The 21,565-nt window shown below is 40.1% G+C and overlaps 1 protein-coding gene across 1 annotated transcript in view; it reads left to right on the forward strand.

The window, feature by feature from the left end:
* Positions 1-21,565, forward strand: part of LMCD1 (LIM and cysteine rich domains 1) — an 80,038-nt gene that overhangs the window by 14,378 nt on the left and 44,095 nt on the right. Inside the window, exon 2 of the mRNA XM_027864112.1 lies at positions 19,967-20,055. Within this exon, the coding sequence (XP_027719913.1) occupies positions 19,967-20,055 (89 nt within the window). The remainder of the gene's footprint in view (positions 1-19,966; positions 20,056-21,565) is intronic.

Genomic DNA, 21,565 nt, shown 5'->3' on the forward strand with positions numbered 1-21,565 from the left:
TTGCAGATTTTTGTCAGACCATAATGTATATTTTTCCTTGTGATATTCTGGAGCCTTGGAGAGCCTGTCCTGCACTGAAATGCTGAACACATGGTTTTGATATCAAAATGCCACTTGGGTGATTGTTCTTGACTTTTGACAGTTGCTTATGGTTACATTAGAAAGAACCAGACAGCCTGCATGGTTCTCTGCCAGTTATCTGGAGAATGAAATTAGAGGGATCATCCTTCTGTTTATAGGGGCCCAGAGAATAAACAGGGGTGGATGGGAAAGGTATCCCACCTCATCCTTACCTCCCTAAACAGCCATCAGAATTAAACAAATGGTGAAAAATAATTCCATTGAAGTAACTTGGAGCTAGATAGAAGGAACAAGGGGATGGGGCCATGCTTTTTTTTTAAAGGATGGAGTAAGCAGACTAGGCCTTTTTAGTCTTAAAAGGAAAGGATGAAATGGGAATTCATCCAAATCTCTAAAAACTTGAAGGGGAGGGAGAGAGTGCACAGGGTTTTGAGGGTTCACCAAATCCTAGAGTCCAGGAGTGCCAAGAGTTCTGGGGCCTCCCTCAAAGCTTCCTGTCCTAAAGTAACCCCTGCAGAAAAGAGGTTACTTTGGGAGAAATAAGAAGAAGTTTTTCCTTTTATACAACTGGTAGGGAGCTTAGGGGGCTTTATGGTCATGGTCTCAAGAGGTGGTTCAAGCTAAAGTTATGATAGGCTTCAACTTGTTGAGATAAATTCATGGGTGACAGACCCATTCTGGGCTGTGAAGGGAAACAAGAATGTGCAGACTATATCTCTAACCTTTTCAAAGGGACCATCTGACAGATAACAATGCCCTCCTATCCCTCTTGGTACTGTCAGAGAAAACTGGTCTAGATGACACAGAAATGTAAAATTGCAAAGTTGAAAGGGAGCTGAGTGATCAATAAATCCAGCACATTCCTGAAAAAGAATCCCCTCTACAATGTGCTAGACAAGTGGTCATCCAGTCTCTACATCAAGGACTCCAGTAAAGAGGAATCCATTTGTTACGTTCCAAAGCAATCTTCTCTATTTAGGGATAGCTCTATATGTTAGTGCTACCTTTTTGAAGTTTCTATCCATTGTGGCTATGTCAGCCCTCTGGGAATAAGCTGAACAAGTCAAAACTCTCTTCAAACATGTGAAGATAACTATTATTTTCCCCTTCAGTCTTCTCTTCTCTAGACTAAACACAGAATCAATTTTCATACAACATGAGCTGAAAGCCCTCCACTATTCTGTTTGCCCTCCTCAGGACTCTATTCAGTATATTACTGTCCTTCCTAAAGTGTCATGTTCTAACTTAATGCATTACTCCAGATGTGGTCTGACCAGGATGCATCGTAGTAGGACTATGCCTTCCTTACTCCTGGAAACTAAGTCTCTCAAAATGCAGTTCAAAACCATATTAGTTTTTGTGGCTGTCATATTCAGCGTTGTCTCATATTTACCTTGCAGTCCACTAACACCCCCAGATGTTTTTCAGATGAACTGACACCTAAATATGCCTCCTTCATCTTGTACTTCTACTTGTAATGTCTTACTTTACACTTCCTTCATATTTTTCATAGTGCCAAGGGTACATTTTTGCTCAAGGTGCACCACCCACCTAGAATGCCCTCTCCTCCTCATCTTCTCTGGACCAAATCCTGCCTGTTCTTCTAGCTCAATCCCCATTATTTATAAAGATTTTTTAGACTGAAGTAGCCAATAGGAATAACTCTCTGCTAACTCACAGTGTTCATTATCTTGCCTTCTTTGAGTAATTAATAATGTGTGTATTTCATTGTTAATATTATGGTATTGAGGGTCAAGAATTAAATGATATATTTGCTTACCTTTTATGGTACTTTTTTGTGTATTTATGTCTTTTCCTAAGGCAGTTGATACTGCAGTGAATAGAGTGCTAGGCCTAGAGTCAGACCTGAATTCAAAATTGACCTTAGACATTGACTAGCTGTGACCCTGGGCAAGTTACTTAAACTGTTGTTTGCCTCAGTTTCCTCAACTATAAAATGAGAATAATAAAAAACAGCTAGTTCACAAGAGTTGTTGAGAAGATAAATGAGATAGTATTTGTAAAAATACACTTAGCACAGTGCCTGGAACATGGCAGGTGCTTATTTCCTTCCATTCTCCCTTTCCTGCAGCTGAATTATAAGATCTTTGATGACAGGAACTTTTTTTTTTATTCTTCCCAGGCCCTAACACAATGCCTGGCATAAAGTAGGGGTTATGTCAGTTGTTTGATAAAAAAGAAAAGAAGGTGAAAAAATATTAGAAGAAAAGATGAGAGCTGGGCAAGTTTTATGAAATAGAAGGATTTGAACAGGAATTTGAAGGGCGTAGAGCAGGGGTGGGGAACCTGTGGCCTTGAGGCCCCATGTGGCCCTCTAGGTCCTCAAGTGTGGCCCTTTACTGAATCCAAACTTCTTATTCTACACCTCTGGCATAGAGAATGATGGTGCTAATGGTAGAGAGTGGTAGAAAAATTACATATTGCCTTAGTTGCCTGTTAATTCAATCAATAAGTATTATTTAAGTGCCTGACTATGCACAACTGGGGATACAAAGAAAGGTAAAAGATAGCCCCAATTCCATCAGCATCACTGGTACTACAGGCTGTGATCTTTGTTTTAAACAATTCACTCTTTGTTTCCTTACCCCAAATTTAATCCAAAGGGGCACAGGGAGATGAAAGAAGAGCCAGCATTAGGAATCCTGGTGCCTGAGACAAACATTGCCAAGTGTGCCCAGGGCAAGAGATGTGATGGGTACATTCAAATCATATTTGACAAATAGAGACAAATACCGTAGAGTGGGGAAGAGATATTAGGCCTTGGGACACACGGCCCAATAACCATAGAGATTCTGGGATGCCATCCAAGGGAAGACGTGGATGGAGACAGAATCACAGAATTGGAGAGCTGGAAAAGACCACCCCATTCACAAAGGAATCTTCTATCTAACATACTCACCAAGTAGCTATCCATCCACTACTTGAAGAGCTCTGAGGAGAGGGAAATCTATCACTTCTCAAGGCAACTCATCCCACTTTTGAACAACTCTCATTATTAGGAAATTTTCAATTCTTTTCCCCCTCAACATCAGCCTAAATTGACCTCTTTGCAACATCCACCCATTACTCTTGGGTCATGGGGCAAAATAGAACAAGTCTAATGATGCCTAGCAAATATCTGAGGTGGGATGTGAACCTAGGTCTTCCTGATTTGCAATCCATTGAAAGTAATAAAACATTATTTCAATACAATGTAAAATAATGATAAGAGGTCTTTAAATATTTGAACATAGTGACCATGTCCCGCTTGTCTCTTCTAGGACACTGGAAGAGTCCATTTCTAGGAAGATAGCCATGCACCCAAAAAGCAGGACAGGGCTGGGCCAGGGAGGAGCTAACTTAGGCTGCAGCCTCATTTAGGAGGGAAGACATTCACAATCTGGCACCTTTCTATTTTAGCTAATTATTATTGCTAATGAGGTGCTAAGCTCAATTGTTTCTACCTATAGACAGAATACATGGTCTGTCAGTACCTGGGAGCAAAGGACTGTATTTCTGACCTCGTTAGGGTTCTGATTATAGAAACCATAGTCAGAGGAGAAATAGAGCAGTTGGGGGTACAGGAGGAGGTGGAAGGAATGAAAATGAGGTTCTTTTCTTATTAAGGCCCCTAGACTTTAAATATAGTATCCACTGAGTTTGGCCAGCTTCACTCTTCTCCTAACTTATTTGCACAGATATTTGTTTTGTGGATACATGGATTAGTCAGAATTTGGTCCACTTTAATTGTGATTATAGATTTAGATGTAGGAGGAATTTTAAAGCTCTAAAGGTAATAAAAATAGCTAGCATTTATATGGTGCTTTAAGGTTTACAAAGCACTTTACATTGAACACCCTATCTTCATTTTAGAGATAAGGAAATAAGTCAGGAGGCTAAGTCACTTAGCCAGGATCACAGAGCTAGCAAATGTCTGAGACAGGATCTCCAGTCTTCCTGACTCCAGGTCCAGTGTTCTCTAGCAACTATGTCCTGCTTCCTCAGTTGTTTCAAGACCTATGCCTTGAACTTTAGTTAAGCCTCCCCACTTTCCTGGGAGTCCCAAGAGAATAGACTTTTCAAAGAGTTCTTCAGTTGAGGGTTTCTATTAGCCCACAGTCATCATCTTGGCCATAGGTTGTCTTATCTACATCAAATGAGCCTGAGCATGTGATCCAGAGTGACAGCTTTAAAGTTTGCCCAAAATCTGTTTGAAGTTACTGGAGTTTACATCAGTTCCTTATTTTCAGTTTCTGAAGTTTGTTGGGTTTTCAAAGCCCAGCTTAAGACAACTGGAAAAGATCCTTTCACATTGCTGGTTGTCCTCTCCCCTGCCTCCACCCCCTTTTCTTTTCCAAAATTCCCCCTTTGCCAAATACGTGCTCTTCAACATGCAAGAGACTGGAGGCCCTGGAACCACCCTATGTCCTTCTGCGCTGAAGGCTGAGTGTTGGCAATCACATTCTTAAAACAAGGCCAAGCTCTCATCACCTATTGCTGCTTTGTAATTCTAGTCAAGTCCTTATTTTCACGGGATGGGCCCCACTGTTTTGAAAACTTTAAGGCAGCCAGGTGGTGCAATGGATAGAGCACTGGGTATAGAGTCAGAAAGACCTGAGTTCAAATCAAGCCTCACACACTTACTAGATATGTGACCCTGGGCAAGTCACTTAACCCTTCTCTGCCTCAATTTCCTCAGCTGTAAAATGGGAGTTGTAATAGCAAGTACCTCCCAGTGTTATTGTGAGGATCAAATGAGATAATATTTGTAAAGCACTTAGCAGAGTGTCTGGCACATAGTAGGTGCTTAATAAATGCTTGCCCCTGTCTCCCCTTCCTTTTTTGTAAAGGGAATAATCTATCTATTGACGTCAATTTTGTCAGGCCAATTTTGGATTTCAAAAGACAAAGACAGAACTCTTTATTCAGATCGTGTAACTACAGGACTTATATATAGTATATACACAGGTGTGAATTCATATATTGGCTCTGCTGCTACCTGTGTAAACTCAACCAGGTAATTTCAACTGTTTAAATTCAACCAAATAACTTCAGCAACTTGGGGCTTCAATTTTCTCTTCTATAAAACGAGAGAATTAGATTAAATGACATCTATGATTTCTTCCAGCTTGAAGTCAAGGATTCTTTAAACCTAAACTATTGGTGATACGCAGGAAAAAGTTGTAAGGAGATATGGACTGGAGCCCTTTAGGAATGCATGAACCTAAAATAGGCAGACTTTAGTTACCTTTAAATACACCAATCCTCAGTAATGTGGATAAGGATAAGCATATGGTTGGTAAAGAAAAAAATGATATTGGTGTGCAAAGATTGCATCTCAGGACTCCTCAGTCATTCTAGCCATTTTGATCTCTTTCACTGACTCCTTCTGGAGGAAGAGAGCCTATCTGGACAACACTGCATCCTCTACTTCATCAGTTTGTCTTTCCTAATCATGGAAGCCCCTCTATACAGTCAATAAAATGAGCATTACTGGGCAAAAATCAAGAAAAAGAGGAAATGTATTCATTGAAAACACAATTTCAGAGCAGCTAGTGGCACAGTGGATAGAGCACCAACCCTGAAGTCAAGAGGACCTGAGTTAAAATCCAGCCTCAGACCAAATACTTGACACTTATTAGCTGTGTGATCCTGGGCAAGTCACTTAACCCCATTTGCCTAAGAAAGAAAGAAAGAAAACTCAATTTCACATCACTTGAAAGAAACTCTTACTAGAGAGGAGGAACATAAGGTACATTTGAAAACAAGGTTCATTTTAAGCCTGGGCTAACTTTTTATTTGCTTGTCTTCTAAAGCCAAACTATGGCTTTTACTGTATAGGGTACCATGGTGTGTTTAAGGAAATCCCCTTCCTGTCTGTCTCTCCCTCAATCCTCCCACTGTCTGATAAGTATACTTAAGAAATTAAGAATGAGACTACAAAAATGCATTTACATAAGCAAACATTTTAGAATTATTTTTAAAATATGCATTTGTAAAGCACTTACTTTTTAAAAAATGATTTAAAAATTAAAGATATCAAACAAGATAAGTCTACCAATTTTGTTTTCCTGAGGCAAATACATTGCCAAAATGAAATCTAATAAAAGTATATTATCCTTGGAATAGTCAGTCATATTGAATTAGGGAAATGTGTTTCTTTCCTTTTTGCCCGAATTATATCCCTAGAAAACATCTTTTAAAAAACATATTGAGAAGACAGGAGTGCCTTGTAAAATAGGGGACATTTGTAAACCCAGAGAGGTAGTGGGAAGTGTTGCATAACATGGGATTCCAGATGTTTACTTATGAACCAGCCTGTTAAGAGTAGGAAAAAAAAGAAAAGCATGAAGACAATTCATTTTTTTTAAAATCCCAAAGATAACCTTAAGGTATCATTTGATGGTCAGGATGGGGAATTAGGAAATGGAAAAATACTTTTTTTTTAAAAGTAGAAGAAACATTACAACAGTAACATTTAGCCTTGGTGTTTCCTTGATCTTGAATCTCTAAAGTTGGATGGGAAATCCCTGCACAAATGATTCCCAGGAGACTTGAGTTACTGATTGCTTGTCATAAAAGGCATTGGCTTCCTCAGAAGGAACACAAATCCTAAAAGAAAAGAGAACTTCGGGGAGCCTTCTGATCCATTCAGTTTCAGTTTGACTCTTGGGACCAAGTCAAGTCAGCTGTCATTCCATACTAATCTTTTTCATCAGTTATAAAACACAAAGGCTGTATTTGGGATGAGAGGCATTTAGTCATCTCAAAAGTTCTCCTAAAATTTAAAAATTGTTAGGGAGCAAGGAGAAAAGCTTTCCCTCCCTGGCTACCAAAATAAGCCACAAGGCCTTCAAATAAAGGCCCAATCAATTTGTTTGGAAAGGCAGGCAGTTTGCAGACACATCAGAGACAGGCTTTTGATAATTCCACTGATTCTGCCAGTCTGCATTTGTCTTCACCAGGGGCAATGTCTCTCTGTCTAGTTCCAAGGGAACTGGTGTCAAAGGAAAATATTAGCATAGCCGTAAAATCCTATCAGTGCTGTCCAGTTGGGGTCTTTGTACACATAGGATTTTGTGGGACAACTTTGGCCACAAGTACGTGTAAACATCAACTATCAGCAAGAAACTGGCAGGAGAAGGACTGGTTTCCTTTCGTTGGCTAGTCATAATCACTTTGTTTAACATTCCGCTGGCAGACTGAAAAGGAACCAGAGTACTTAGCTGGTACTGCAGGCGGGCTTGCTCATGGAGACTTCCTAGTTTTTCCATGCTGAATCCATTGCCCAAAGCTGGTCCTGGCATCTGGCTGCCAAATGCTAAATTGAGGAAGACTTGGTCCATAAGCAACTTTGCCTCACCCATGGGCCTCTTGGAGTTATTTTGCCTTTTCAAAACAAGGTGGTCCTAGTCTTCTAACTTTGAAAAGAGAACAAGCTGTTAACTATCAGGTAAAGTCTAGACAACCTCCAAGGATACATTCCAGTCAGGAGAGACAATGTCGATAAGTTAAAATTACGCAGAACTACTGTATCTCTTTTGTTCAACCTTCTCTAGTATCCAGCTATTCCAGTCATTCAAGATGACCTTTTCATTTCTTCTCAACTTGTTTGTCTCTGTGTGAAGTGATTTTTAAAAATCAGTGAAAGGTTTTTCGTTTTGTTTTGTGATAAAATTAGAGAGGCCGGGAAAATCCATAAACTGAAATATTCAGTTCCCTACTGAGAGTTGAACCTATTTTGTCCATCTGTATATCTTGCAAATTAGTAATAAAAGAAGAGTTATTTTCATGTCAATCTGTGAATCAGAATGACAGAATTTCAGAACTAGAAGTAACCTTCATATTCTTCAATTCCAATCAACACCTAAATAATAATTCCTTCTATAACATACCCAACAAGTAGTCAGCCTTCCAGAGGCTCTGTTAACTGTTATTTGCAGCTGCAGCAGGAGTTGTGGAGCACTTGGAGCTTGGTAAGACATCAAAGACACCAAGGTCATCCACTGCATCCTGGGCCATCACCAGTGGTCCTAACTTTTGCATTGCCATTGAATTTCAATGACTCTGGAAAAGAGAGTGGGGCTGATGACTTTGAATAACTCTGCCTCACTTAAATCCAATTCATACACAAGTTAAGACATTACCCCATGACATCATTGGTCTTGTTTGAAAATAAAAGATGAACAACAACTGCTACTTCCAAATATTGGCATTAAAGTAGTAATTGGCATTTATGAGGATGACCCCAAGCACTAAAAGAGCTACCTGTGCCTTCTGAATCCCTACATGATGACTCAGCTATTGCAATAAACAGATCTATGTTCTCATTGACGTGGGTCTTCCATCCCATACATCTATGCCTGCTTGTCCTGTGTGAAGCTCATTTATATCCTCCTGGAAGTTTAGTCCAGGACATTTCCCCAGAGTACTAGGGACCTCTCTTGAAATGTCTTGACATCCCAAGGAGAGCCATAAAGCACAGAGACTACCCATAAATTATTTATCCCTCATATTCACCTTACTACCAGAGACCACCTTCTTTTTTGACCATGCTCACCTTTAATGACATCTTTGTATCTCCTTCATAATTCTTTGTTTGTGATGTGTTGCTATCTGTTCATACCCACAATGACCTCTGCAGTGCCTTTTGGGCGACCCTGAACTTCAATTATTTGGAAATGGTAGTGTTCCACGACTCATGGCCACATAACATCCCCAGAATGATGTAAAACAAACACTAATCACTCACATTTTCATAACCCTTTACTGTTTGCACAGTACTTTCTTTACACCAATCTTCAGAAATGTCATTACCCCATTTTACAGATGAGGAAATTGAGATATTCAGTGATTTGCCTATGCTCACATAGTTTGTCTGTGTTAGAGACTTCTGCCTCTGGATCACATTCAAACAATGTTCAAAACAATTTTATTATTGAATGTATTTTATTGTATTTCAATTCCTTGTACTTGGTCCGTTCAAGTAGGGTTTATATAACCTAAGTACCAGATTAACTAAAATGTTCCATTACATAACCTTTCTATGTCCATTCTGTATAGCTAGGTGGCACAGTGGATAGAGTGCTGGGCCTGAAGTGAGAAAATTCATTTTCCTAAGATCAAATCTGGCCTCAGACACTTACTAGCTGTGTGACCCTAGGCAAGTCACTTAACCCTGCTTGCCCAAGTTTCTTCATCTATAAAATGACCTGCAAAAGGAAATGGCAAGCCATTCTTGTATCGGCACCAAGAAAACCCAAAAGGGAGTCACAAAGAGACAGACGCAACTAAAAAAACAACTGAGCAGCAACATAATTATCCCCAATAACACAGACGTTCCTAACTCTAGTCTGAGTTCAATGTTATGAAGAAAAAACAATTTCAGACATGGAAACTTCCAGGTTTTATTTTATACAACAATAGTACATTTTTTTACGATAACTTTTTATTGATTTTTGTTTGTCTGTTTTTACATCATCTACATTTCCCAAAGTCCCCCTCCCTTATGTAGTTGGCCCCATTCTTGATTTGTTTTTTCCTCATCTCATTGTTTAAAGGCCTGAGCTAATTGAATGGCTACTTTGGCAAATTGAATTACTCTTACCATATGTCAGAAATGAATCAACAACCACCCTAAATTATCTAGCCTTCAAAAGAAAAAAACCTCCACTATGTTTGGAATACTAAGGTACCCCTGGGAAGACATTTGTCAGATCCCTACACTCACATATAGGTAGTTCTAAAGTTCATCTTTGTGTAAAAGAGAAATGAATGGAGGCAGATTACAGATGGAATGTTTAGATACACAAAGAAAAATTCTGTTCAAGCACTTTAGTCACTCATTTGCATATAATTAATATGTTAGATTTAAATAATTCATACCTATTCACTAAAACAAGTCTAGTGAGACCTCTCTTTGATAGCTCCATAGTTCAAGTTATTAGATGGATATACTTGAACTTAATAAACTTCATTTAACAAAAAAGCATAAAGAAGTTTTCAGAAATTCAGACAGAACTTCAACCCCAAATTATTCCAAATCCCAAGATTATGCTGCATTAGATTTTTATTTTAAAAAGGTAGGAAATACAAAATTCATCCCACAAGGGGAGTTAGCCCAGTGAAAGTATCAAGACCCTCAAACCACACAGACAGAACAAGGGAGCCATTGGCATAAAACAAGAGAGGCAAGGTTGCCGCTGTAGACCTCTGGAATGGTTCCTTAACAACTTAGCCAACTTGGAATAATAAAGTATCAGGGGAAAAGCAGGAGGCAGTCAGGTGGGACCTTTGCACCAAAAAGCAATAACTTAGTAGTGATTGGGAATCCTGGGGAACATTTCTCCCTATGTGTGTTTTTCCCTTGTTTTCTTCTGGAATTCCTCCCTTTCCAAAATGGGGATTAGCAAGATGTAACTCAGGGCACCACATAGATCTTGCTAAATTATCTTGAGGCCAGGGGTCAGGGGTCAGGCCCAGGTATAGCCAAGTAGGGAGTAGCTTATGATGAATCTATTCTTTGAAGGTCTTATGAGAACCCTTCTCCTTCTTAGAAGGATGCTTGGAAGAGGTTAGTATGTGACATAGGAAAGCAATGAAATAAGGTAACAATACAAGAGAAATCTCCAAATATATTTCAGGTTTCCAAGTCACCTTCAGCAGAGGAAGGAAGGACAAGACACCTGGCTCCACATCCTTCCCTTATCAGGTAGCCACCATCCTCCTCTGTTCTAGGTAGCATGGAGCCAGTTATGCATAGCTTCCATGTCTAGTGATGCACAGTTTTTATAAGGAGAATCACTATAAGGAAGACTCTTTGGGAACATTCTCATTCCCAGGAGGACCATTTTCCAAAAGTGTGACCTGATAATTTGCTATACTACCATACTCCCTATTTGTACTAGTGGCATTGGAGATTGGGAAGGAGAATGGTTTGTGTTTATGAATGTGGGTAAGTAAGGTGCTGGGGGTACGGGTGTACTGGATAAAGTAAATCCTGGAATTTTCTCCCAAGTTCATAAGACATATAGACTTATCAAAAAAAGAGGGGGCTGAGGGGTACTATTCTGGAAAACAGGGGTCAATACTTTGGGATCTGTTCCTCCATGCATGTTTGTTTATGCATGAAACTAATGGATGTGGAGTTTGAAGATGACTTCAACTCTCTGCTCTGCCACTTGTAACCCTGAACAAGTCATTTTCTTCTCTCTAAACCTCAGTTTCCCCATCTGTCAAATGAAGGGATTAGAACAGATAATCTTAAAAATTCCCTGTAGTTCAAAGTCTTATAAGTTTGTGGTCATTGTTTTTATGCCCAAGGCTAGGACCCCACCAATGTTGTTAAAACTTTTGAGTGAGATTAGACACCCATATGTACTTGCTGCTTAATACCATGGCTCTGACTGTTGGGTGATTCCTGGAACCAGTCCCAGGGCACAGAAAACCGGCTCTGCATTTTAGACAGAGAAATCTTTCACTTTATAATGTTTCCCTCTCTCCATATGGAGTTGCTTTGCTAAGTGTAACTACCACTTGCTCTTGCTTAAATTTCTTAACCATATTAACCCTTCATTTACACTCAATGTCAACACTGGGTGGGGAGTGGGTGGGAAGTAGTCAAATTTCCCATATATTTCACAAAGCTAGCCTACTTTCTCCACTGACTTTTAAGATAGATAACTATCTTTAAGATAGGCAATTTGCCTGATTATGCATTTAAAGGACCAAATCTATTTTACCTCTTTTAAACTAATAATTAGGCAGCCATATGACACAGTGGATAAAGCATTAGGCCTGGAGTCAGGAAGATCTAAGTTCAAATTTAGCTGTGTGACCGTGGGCAAGTCACTTCACTACAGCCTGCCTCAGTTTCTTCAACTGTAAAATGGTAATAACAGCATCTACCTCCCAGAGTTGTTGTGAGGACAAAATAAGATATTTTTTAAATGCTTATCATAAGTGCCTGGCACGTAGTAGGTGCTTAATAAATGCTTGCTCCTTTCCCCCTACTCCTACTAAAGCACTTCTGACTTCTAAGCTATTTGTTCCAAGAAGCAAGTGTCTTGTGCCTTGGCAGAACTAAAAAAAATGGATGGTAGACTGGCCTTAGAGTCAGAAGACCTAGGTCCAAGGGACTCACCTGTTGCTATCAGCTGTGTGACTGGAAGTCACATTCTCACTCAATTTCACTTTCCCCATCTGTAAAATGGAAATAATAATACCCTATAGTACCTGCCTCACAAGGTTGTTGGGAAGTTTTGATGAGATATCAGATGTAAATCACTTAGGAGAATTTACATTGCTAGATAAATGGAACTTAAAGCCATTATTCTGCCAACACTGACAGGACCTTGCAGATGGAATTATTGGAAGGTCTTCTCAGCTAGGACTGGAGGGTGCTTGTGCTATTCACACTGCATTTCCCGCCATCACATTGAGCTGTCTGGGTTTTAGTACAAGAAAGCAAAAAGTAGACAGAAAACTATAAATGAAAATAACTCAGGATACTTAGGGAACAAAAGTAAATCTGGTTATTTCCACAGATGTGAGGTTTCATAACAAGGTGTAATCCAAGTGACAAATCTGAGCTAATGATTTGTCATCTGCTTTGCAAAATAAAACCCCATTTGCATCCCTGCCTTCTTGTCTCAGATCTGTGCCACAGATCAATACCAACCAAATATTGGGAGTAGAGGAGAGATTTCCTGCCACCTAACTGCCTCTGTGGAGGGAAAGAAAGGGTGATATCACTGTGGGTTTAAGTAGTAGGAAAAAATTCTCAGGGGAAGTAGGACAAGAACTGGTCCCTGAAGAATAGAAAGAATCCCATACTAGAAATCAGGGAATTTGGTTCCATTTGGAGCCCTGCCACCAACAAGAGCATTCTTAGGACAACAATAATAATAGCCAACATGTCCATAGCTCTTTGGAGTCTCCAAAATACTTTCCTCGCAACTAAGTGATAGATAGATAGATAGATAGCCAGACAGACAGACAGACATAGATATAAATATAGACATAAAATGCAAGTATTAATATCCCCATTTTAAAGATGAGAAAATTGAGACAGAAAGGACTCAGATGACTTACCCAGGGCCATGGGTTTGAGCTGGGACTCAAATTTCTGTTTTCTAAAGCTAAAACCAACGCTGTTTTGGGATGATTAAGCTAGGCGGCCTCTGAGTTCCCCATCTAACTGAGATTTTTTTCTTAATCTGTGAACCTGTTTCTTCATTTGCAAAATGAGAAGTCAGACTAGTAAGATGTTCTATGTACTCCAAAATTGGACAATTCTATGAATGGGTAGCATTGGATTAGGAGATGAAAGGTGAACAGGGTTCATCAGTGAAGTTTAAAAAGTAACATCATAGAAATGGGAATGACTGGGGTCTATTGAGGGGACGGAAGTGCCTGTCTGATGCAGAAGGTTCATGGTGGGGGCTAGAAGGAGATAAGCCTGGATAAGTAAGGTGGAGGCAGATTGGGCAAGTCTGATGCTCTACTTTGGGAAATCCAAGTACTTTCCTATCCTCCAAACCCCTTAGTCCAGTATATCAGGAGCATTTAATTCAGGGATTCTTAACCTTTTTATGTGTCATGGATCCCTATTTTAGGCTGATAGAGCCTATGGATCCCTTTTCAGAATAATGTTTTAAATGTATAAAATAAAATACATATGATTCTAAAGGAAAGCAATTATATTGAACTCTAGCTATGAAAATGTTTTTTTTTTTTCAAACCAAGCTCCTAGGTCCCAAGTTGAGAACCTCTGATTTAATACATCCTGAAAATTAGATGAACAATAAGGGAACCTACTTAAGAATCAGAAATGTGCTAGTTGACTCCTATTGCCTGATTGTGTTTTCTGTGATGGTGGTTTCTGGAAAACTTGTCTTCAAGGTGCGCACACCTCCCTACCCTCCTCCCTCCTCCACCCACTTCCAGAACCCAAATGTGATATTTCTCTGAATCTTCACTGGTACAAAATGTATCCAGCAGGCAAGTCTGCCTTTCTCTTAAGGGGCACAAGTTAGAGGAGTGAATTTTCAGACTGGCCTTTCATGGGAAAACTATGCAAAGCCAGGGCTGTTGTCCCCATTTCCCTCCAAGGAAAGCCATCATTCTGGTCCATTGCCCTTTGACAGTTACCACTTGTCCATTAGAAATGTCCATCTCTGTGTTGCCCTGAATATTTCCAAAAGTAAACACTTAAGTTTATTTCAAGGAACAGGGTTGGCTTTGGGAAATTCAGGACCCGGGATGAGAATAACCAAGTTGTGCCCTGTATCCTTTAAACCAAGTTACCGAGTCACTGCAATGACAGTCAGACAGAGGATTTCGCCATCTTTGGCCCCAGCTGGCCTGCTGTGAGAAGTCAAGACTAAAGACCGTGAGAGGGTCTGTGGAGTCAGAGGGAGTTTCTTGCTCCCTCCACCGGCTGACATAGATAGCCCGGCAGCTATTAAAGAATGACATCTTGACAGCCTGCTATTGTAGGTCTTGGACTGGGCCAAGAGCCATAGCCAAGCGCATGTCTCCTGGGATAAACTACACAGAGATCCCTCCCCTGGGGTAGCTCCTGCCCAGAGGTTTTCTGATGGAAGGCCCCTTTCCTCTCTTGCCAAGAGGCATTGGTTCCCCCACCACCACCGCAGTTCCAAGGCTCCACCTTCTCCTGGCCTTTGTGATAAACTTAGCTCTGTGGGCTCACAGAAGCATTATAGTTTGCAGAGTGGGTACACTGAATCTCAGCAATGTTTCTCATTTTAAATCTATTTACCTGGACCTTCTCTTTCATTGTTATGATTTGCTAGTCCCCTAATGGGCATAGTTGGAATCAGGGGACATTGGAGCAAGTTCATGGCTTATTATGGAATTGTTGCTTGGAAAGCAACCAAAGGTCTTTCCTTTCCTTTTCTTTTTTTTCTCTCATAGCCTAGGCTAGGAAATTTCCAGTAAAGGTAAATTCCATTGTTACCCATCCATTAAATCATAGATGCTCTAATTAACCAAGTTCTAGGAACCTAAGGGAGGGCACTATCTTACTGAATGAATGAATGAATGAATGAACAGATGAATGAATGAATGAATGAATGAATGAATGAAAAAGCATTTATTTGTCATTTATTATATACCAAACACTGTAACAATTGCTGAAGATACAAATAGAAAATTGTGACAGTCCCTGCTGTCAAAGATCTCACATTCTAATTGGTAGAGACAACACCCATAAGACTATGAGGGATTTGCTCATCTTTTCTGAGGATGGAGGTAGTAGGGAGTACAGGAAACTTGAGAGCACGGAGGTGATGTCTGTGGAGAACTGGTTCACATGAGCATTGAGTAACCAGGATGCACAGTGAAGGCACTGGGGTGTGAAGTCCCCAGGTGAGCAGGGAAATATTAGAAACAACAGTGTAAGTTACTAGAACACAGAGCCTGTTTTGTCCTGTCTTTTCCATGTTTGCTGCATTAAATTAAATCAAAGAGAGAGAATCATCTAGGAGACAGGAGAAGCAAAAAAGAAAGGTAAATAAAGTAGATGGAAGGCAAAGGTCATAATCCTGGGGAAGGAGATTCATTTCTAACCCTACCACACTATGGACTCAACTGGTACTAGACCAAAAGAAATAAATTTATTTCTAAGGGTAGCATGGAGAAACCAAGGCGGTCGAACAGGAACATAAGGAATGTTCCATCCCTCTCTCCTTTCCTTCTTCTCTCTTTCCCACCCTTCCCTCCCTCTTTCTTTCCCATCCTTTTTCTCTTTCCCTCCCTCTCTCTACCTCCCCCCTCCTCTTTCTATTCAACTCTCTCTCTCCCTCCCCACTTTCTACCTCCCCCTCCTTCCTTCCTTCCCACCCTCTCTTATTTCAGTAGATTACAGTTCTGGTCCTTGTCAACACCTGGACCCTGGGGGTTGAGAAAACCCCAATTACTGGGCAAGGACTGTGTGCCTGCAAGCTATCCCAGGGCATAAAGAGCCAGGAAGGTTGGTGTCCCAAGCAGTCAATTCTAAAGGCCTCAAATGGAGACAGAAGAAAGAACCAAAACTCAGGAAGGGGAGATTGCTCAATTTTCTGGCAGTCATATATGTATGATAATAGCTTCCACTGGCCTAGTGCTCCAAGGCTTGCAAGGCAATATCCTTATAACAACCTTGTGGAGTTGGTTACATAATTATTATTACTATTAGGATTATTTCAGAGAGTGAAGGTGGTCAGGACCTGTAATTTCACCAATTTAGGAAATTCTCAGTGTGTAAATTGCCTTTGTTCATGACGACTGGTACTTTATTTGTAACTTAATCATCCTAGAGTTTTGCCAGGGACACTGAGACATTGAATGAGTTTCCCATGGTCACAAAGTTAATGTCTATCTAAGGTGTAATTTCTGACCCCAAAGCCAGCCCTCTATCCAATAGGACATACTGATCTTCCTATGTATTATTATCATCTCAGTTTTCCAACTGACGAAACGGAGGCTCAGAGAAGAGTCCATTTTGCTGATCTACCTGCTCCGGCCCATTCCACCTAGCCTACATGATAGATAGATCTTATTTCTTTACCCTTTCAGAACTGCCCTTGATAGTTATTTGCAACTAATTCCACAAAAATAGACAATGGTATGGTCTAAGGGAAGGGGGCATATGGGGCATTATTTGGCCTGATCCTGAATCCCCTAGGGTGGGCTCAGGCCTGCCTAGCACTTTTGGAGTCCCTGACATAACTGTGTTTCACATGATAAAATCAGATGCACCAATATATCACAAATAGAAGAAAACTATTTTGCAATTTGCTGTGGCTGTCCCCCATCCCAAGGAAAAACTCCAAAGCAGACATTGCCTTCCTTCCAAGTAATTCTTTTAATCTTTTCTTTTAAGCTATTCTATTCTTGGCATCTGTGAGAAATTATACATTCTTTTGATCAAGACAGTCCCCATTTTAATAAACCTAGAGTTTATAGACAATAATATGTGATTTTAAACATTGTTTCTGATTGATCTCCCCCCAATAAATAAATCATCATTTTCTCTGAGTTCCTTCTTCAAGATCTCACAATACTATGGTTTGTCCAAAGCTTGCATTGTGTGCTGGTTTCTGGATGAATGGCAGGGAGCAAACAAATAAGAATTTATTATTTTCAACCTTTTGCCAGTGGTCTGCTGCAAGTATGGCCAGATTGCCAAAATGTGTTTCTTCCCTGGTAGGGACACATTTTTTTTTCCTCCCTTAGGGGCCTCTGTCACTATGGAAACCATCCACAAAGCAAGTACACAGGGAAATGCATCAAGACTGAGTTTTCTGTCTTCTGGACGTACATTTGAATAAATGCTTCAAAATAACAAGAGGACATTTCTTCTCCTGCTTGTCTTTTCTTCTCCTCCTTTGCTTCTTACTCTATCTCCTCCTCCTCTTCTTCCTTTTTCTCCTCTTTCTCTTCCTTCTTTTCCTCCTGGGAATGTTTAATCTAACCTAGGGAAGACTCCAATTGTTCTATGTTAGGGAATACAAAGTGTTACAAAGGGAAGAGGGCTGAATTTGGAGTCAAAGGATTTTCCAAATCCCAACTCTGCCACTTACTACTGGGTGACCTTGAGCAAGTCATTTAACTTTAGGGCATCAGTTTCCTTAACGTATAAAATTAAGGCATTAGGTTAGACAACTGTACCACCCCTTCCAGCTCTAAGTTGATGATCCTTACATAAGTTCTCCATAGATACTTCTTTATAGGATAACTATATTAGGATTTACCTCCTAAGGCTCCATTTTTTAGATATAGCTATAGTGAAGGGAAAAAAAGACATATCGTTTTAGAAATATAAAGTGACCAGAATAGCGACCTTTTCTACTCTGGGAAAGGCTTTCCAGTTGACTATCTGCAAAAACCACAAAGCTACAAGCCAAAAAGAGCACCTTAAGAGTCTAATTGAATGTGTAGGTGATAAAACAAATTGTTGACTCTCTGATTATGGGAACCTATTATGTCTAGTAAACTACTTTCCTTGTATGACAGAAAACACTCCAACAGTCCAGTTAAAGGACACAGAAAGTTATGTCTTGGATGTGTAATCAAACCCTGCGCTGTTATACAGCTACATAACAAAGTACCATTTTCTGAAAAGTTGAGGCTGCTACTTACATAAGAATAAAGTCCTTTTCCTTTTAGTTTGACCACTCTTTTCATTTGCCCTCTAGTCTTCCAACCTATTGGTGGTTGAGATTGAAGATTGAGATTGAGATGAAATCTCCCTGGATTTTACAGGAATCATGACTAAGAATGGATAGAGTGTTGAGCTTGGGGTCAGGGAGACCTGAGTTCAAATCCCACTTTCAACACTCAAATACTCTATTTGGAGTCAGATGACTTGTGCTCAATACCCATCTCTACCACTCCTAGCTGTGTGACCATGGGCAAATTACTTCAGCTCCCTAGGCCTCCATTTCCTCATCTGCAAGATGAAAAGGGTTAGGTGATTTGACTCCTAAGATCTCCTCCAATTCTAAATCTATGAACCTATGATCCTATCTAATAAGGTAATGGGTTATCTTGGTAATCAGCTGGAAATCAGGAAACCTCATTTCTGTTCCCCCCTTTGCCATCATTGACCCCCCTGAACAAGTCATTTCATTTCTTTGGACTTGCCTCAGTGTTCCCACTTGTAAAATGATGGAATTGCATTAGGTGCCTTCTAAAGACATTCCAAGATTTAACATCCTGTGAGCTAAATGTGCTTTACTGTTTGTTTATTTTGAAAACACAGAAAATCATTTAAACACCAACTGTAGATGTGCAATATTATCTCCACTGGTGAAATTTAAGCATTCTCATCTAAGGGACAGGAATTATCCATTTTACAGAGTAGCAAGTTCTACCCACCGACTTCATCAAACACCCAAATCTTTGCCTGGAAAGTTGATAAAGACATTTCAACATGTTTTTCAATTCCAGCATCAGCTTGGTTCTAAGCATGTTCAAGTACGTTCAAGTTTTTCTTCAAATACATATGATATTGCTTTTTCTTCCTTTGAGCTTGCTATCCACATTGAATAGATAGATGCAGAAAGTACAAAGAGGGTATAAACAGAAGACACTACATTGGCCAAATCCGATTAGTCATTATCATTTGGACTTTTAGAACGAGAAAAAGAGTATTCATTGTTAAGAATAATTTTCCCAAGTACCTCTTTGGGAAGGAATCATGGCTAGAATCTACGGATAGACATCAGGGGACTCTATGCACTTTACACAGATTGGGTTCTATATACAGTAAGTACTGTGGCTAGTTATCCCTTTGCCCTATTATGAATACAGAATACCTTCCCCTCATCAGAAATGGAGGCCTACTTGGATCTAGCCCTCACACATTAAACATTTCAACAGAAATATTGAAGTTCTATTTCAAATCATAAATATGTGGTGGAGTAAACATCTGTTTGTGTTTGCCACTCTGATTTAATCACGCTCTGTCCATAAATCACAGATAGATGAAGCAGAGAGAATGAGCCCAAAGATTCCATTGCAGTAAGGGGGGGGGGGGGGGGGTGGAAGGGGATGGGAAATGGAGCAAGAATTGTAATTCACATCTGAGCATTTGAAATGTTGCCTTGGTGATTCACAACAACAGCAGAGGCCCTGGGAATTAGCACCCCTATATTTCATCCTGAAGAACCCCACCCTTTCAGATTTACCTCCAGGAGACCCACTTCCTTAGTTGGCCCCTGATGTAGCCTTGGTAAACAATAAGTGATGGCTTATTCATCTCTATACTCTACACAATCCTTTGGCCCCCTTGCCAAGTTTTTTTTTTTTTTTTGAGGTCAAGCATCCCAGTCCAAGATGTTTTGAAGGAAAACACCCTCTTTTTGTCTCTTTTTTCCAGATGTCCCTAGGCCAACAGCAATCAGCCAGAGGTGTGCCTTGTTTGAGATGCAAGGGGACGTGTGCAGGCTTCGAGCCACATCCTTGGAGGTAATGGAGCAGCTGTAGGAAAGGCCCTTGCCTTCCCTGATTTCCTAACTGTCCTCTTTAATAATGTTGGTCATTCTTCTATGCCAAGCCTACTTAGCTTACATGCCACACTAAGTAGAAACAGTTCAAAATGGCCTGTACTGAGTCCAAAGTGAATACACTTCTTCCTTTTCTGAAATTTATCTTATTCACCATGAGGCCTTGTCAATTTGGAATAAAAAAAAAGGAAGAAAGAAATATTTGGCAAATGAGAGGAAGCATAAAGACTGAGATTAACTCTTTATAACCCTTTTAAAGGCTTCATATTGCCTAGCTATTGCCTAGTTCAATTCTATTCAATTCAGTTCAACAGATATTTCTTAATTGACTAATTATGTACCAAGCACTTCCGTTAGGTAAGAAAGAAAGAAAGGAAGGAAGGAAGGAAGGACGGAAGGAAGGAAGGAAGGAAGGAAGGAAGGAAGGAAGGAAGGAAGGAAGGAAGGAAGAAAGAAAGAAAGAAAGAAAGAAAGAAAGAAAGAAAGAAAGAAAGAAAGAAAGAAAGAAAGAAAGAAAGAAAGAAAGAAAGAAAGAAAGAAAGAAATCTCTTTAAGAAGCTTACATCCTAATAGAAGTGTAGGGAGAGGGTAGGGGAGGAGACAATATGTAGACTGATAACCATTTTCAAAATTTATACAGAGTAAATACAAAGGAATTTTAGTGGGGGTGGGGGAGCAATTACAACTAGGGGAATCACGAAAGACCTGCCCCTGTCTTCATTAAATGACTTCCTACCATGTCTAGCCCTACCCCTGGCTCTTCCTCTTCCCCTACTTTTACTTCCATCCATAATCATACATAACTAAGAGTTATGTTGTCTTGGTCAAGAGTAGGGCAGAGGAGCTCACCTGGAAAGAGCCAGCCAGGCAAAAGAAGCATGCCTTTGGAAACTGTGAAGTTTCTATGTTGCGGAAAAATTAGTCACTGCTGCAAGATGGGGGAGAGGGGAGAAGGAAGCAGGTTCCAGAGCTGGGCCCTATAAATGTCAGTGCTCTCGGATAAAGGCTCTACTGACCCATTTTAGCTATGGTTCTGCTTCAAGCATCTTTTGATGGGTAGTGATTCTTGGAGGCAGCCACTCGGCTAGTCAACAAGCAGTTATTAAGTGCTTATGGTATGCTAGTCACTGTGTGAGGTTGGGGATATATAGAAAGGCAAAAGCATGGGTCCCTGGCCTCAAAGAGTTCACCCATTTTGAATGAGGAGACAAAATGAAAATAGCTATAGACACATATGATATATGCAGTGTCGATGAGAGTTAATCTCAGGGGGAATGGCATGGAAAAGGAAAAGTGAATCTGTCAGATCATTTTAGATTCAATTTAATTCAACAAGACTTTATTGAGTTCCTCTTACTATTCTAGAAAACATGAAAACAAAACGGCCTATACTCTCTCAGATCTTGTGTTCCAGAAGAATCGAATTGTGTGTGTGTGTGTGTGTGTGTGTGTGTGTGTGTGTGTGTGTGTGT

Source organism: Vombatus ursinus, unplaced genomic scaffold (assembly GCF_900497805.2).
Source record: "Vombatus ursinus unplaced genomic scaffold, bare-nosed wombat genome assembly UNPS02014773.1, whole genome shotgun sequence".
Lineage (NCBI taxonomy): Eukaryota > Metazoa > Chordata > Mammalia > Diprotodontia > Vombatidae > Vombatus > Vombatus ursinus.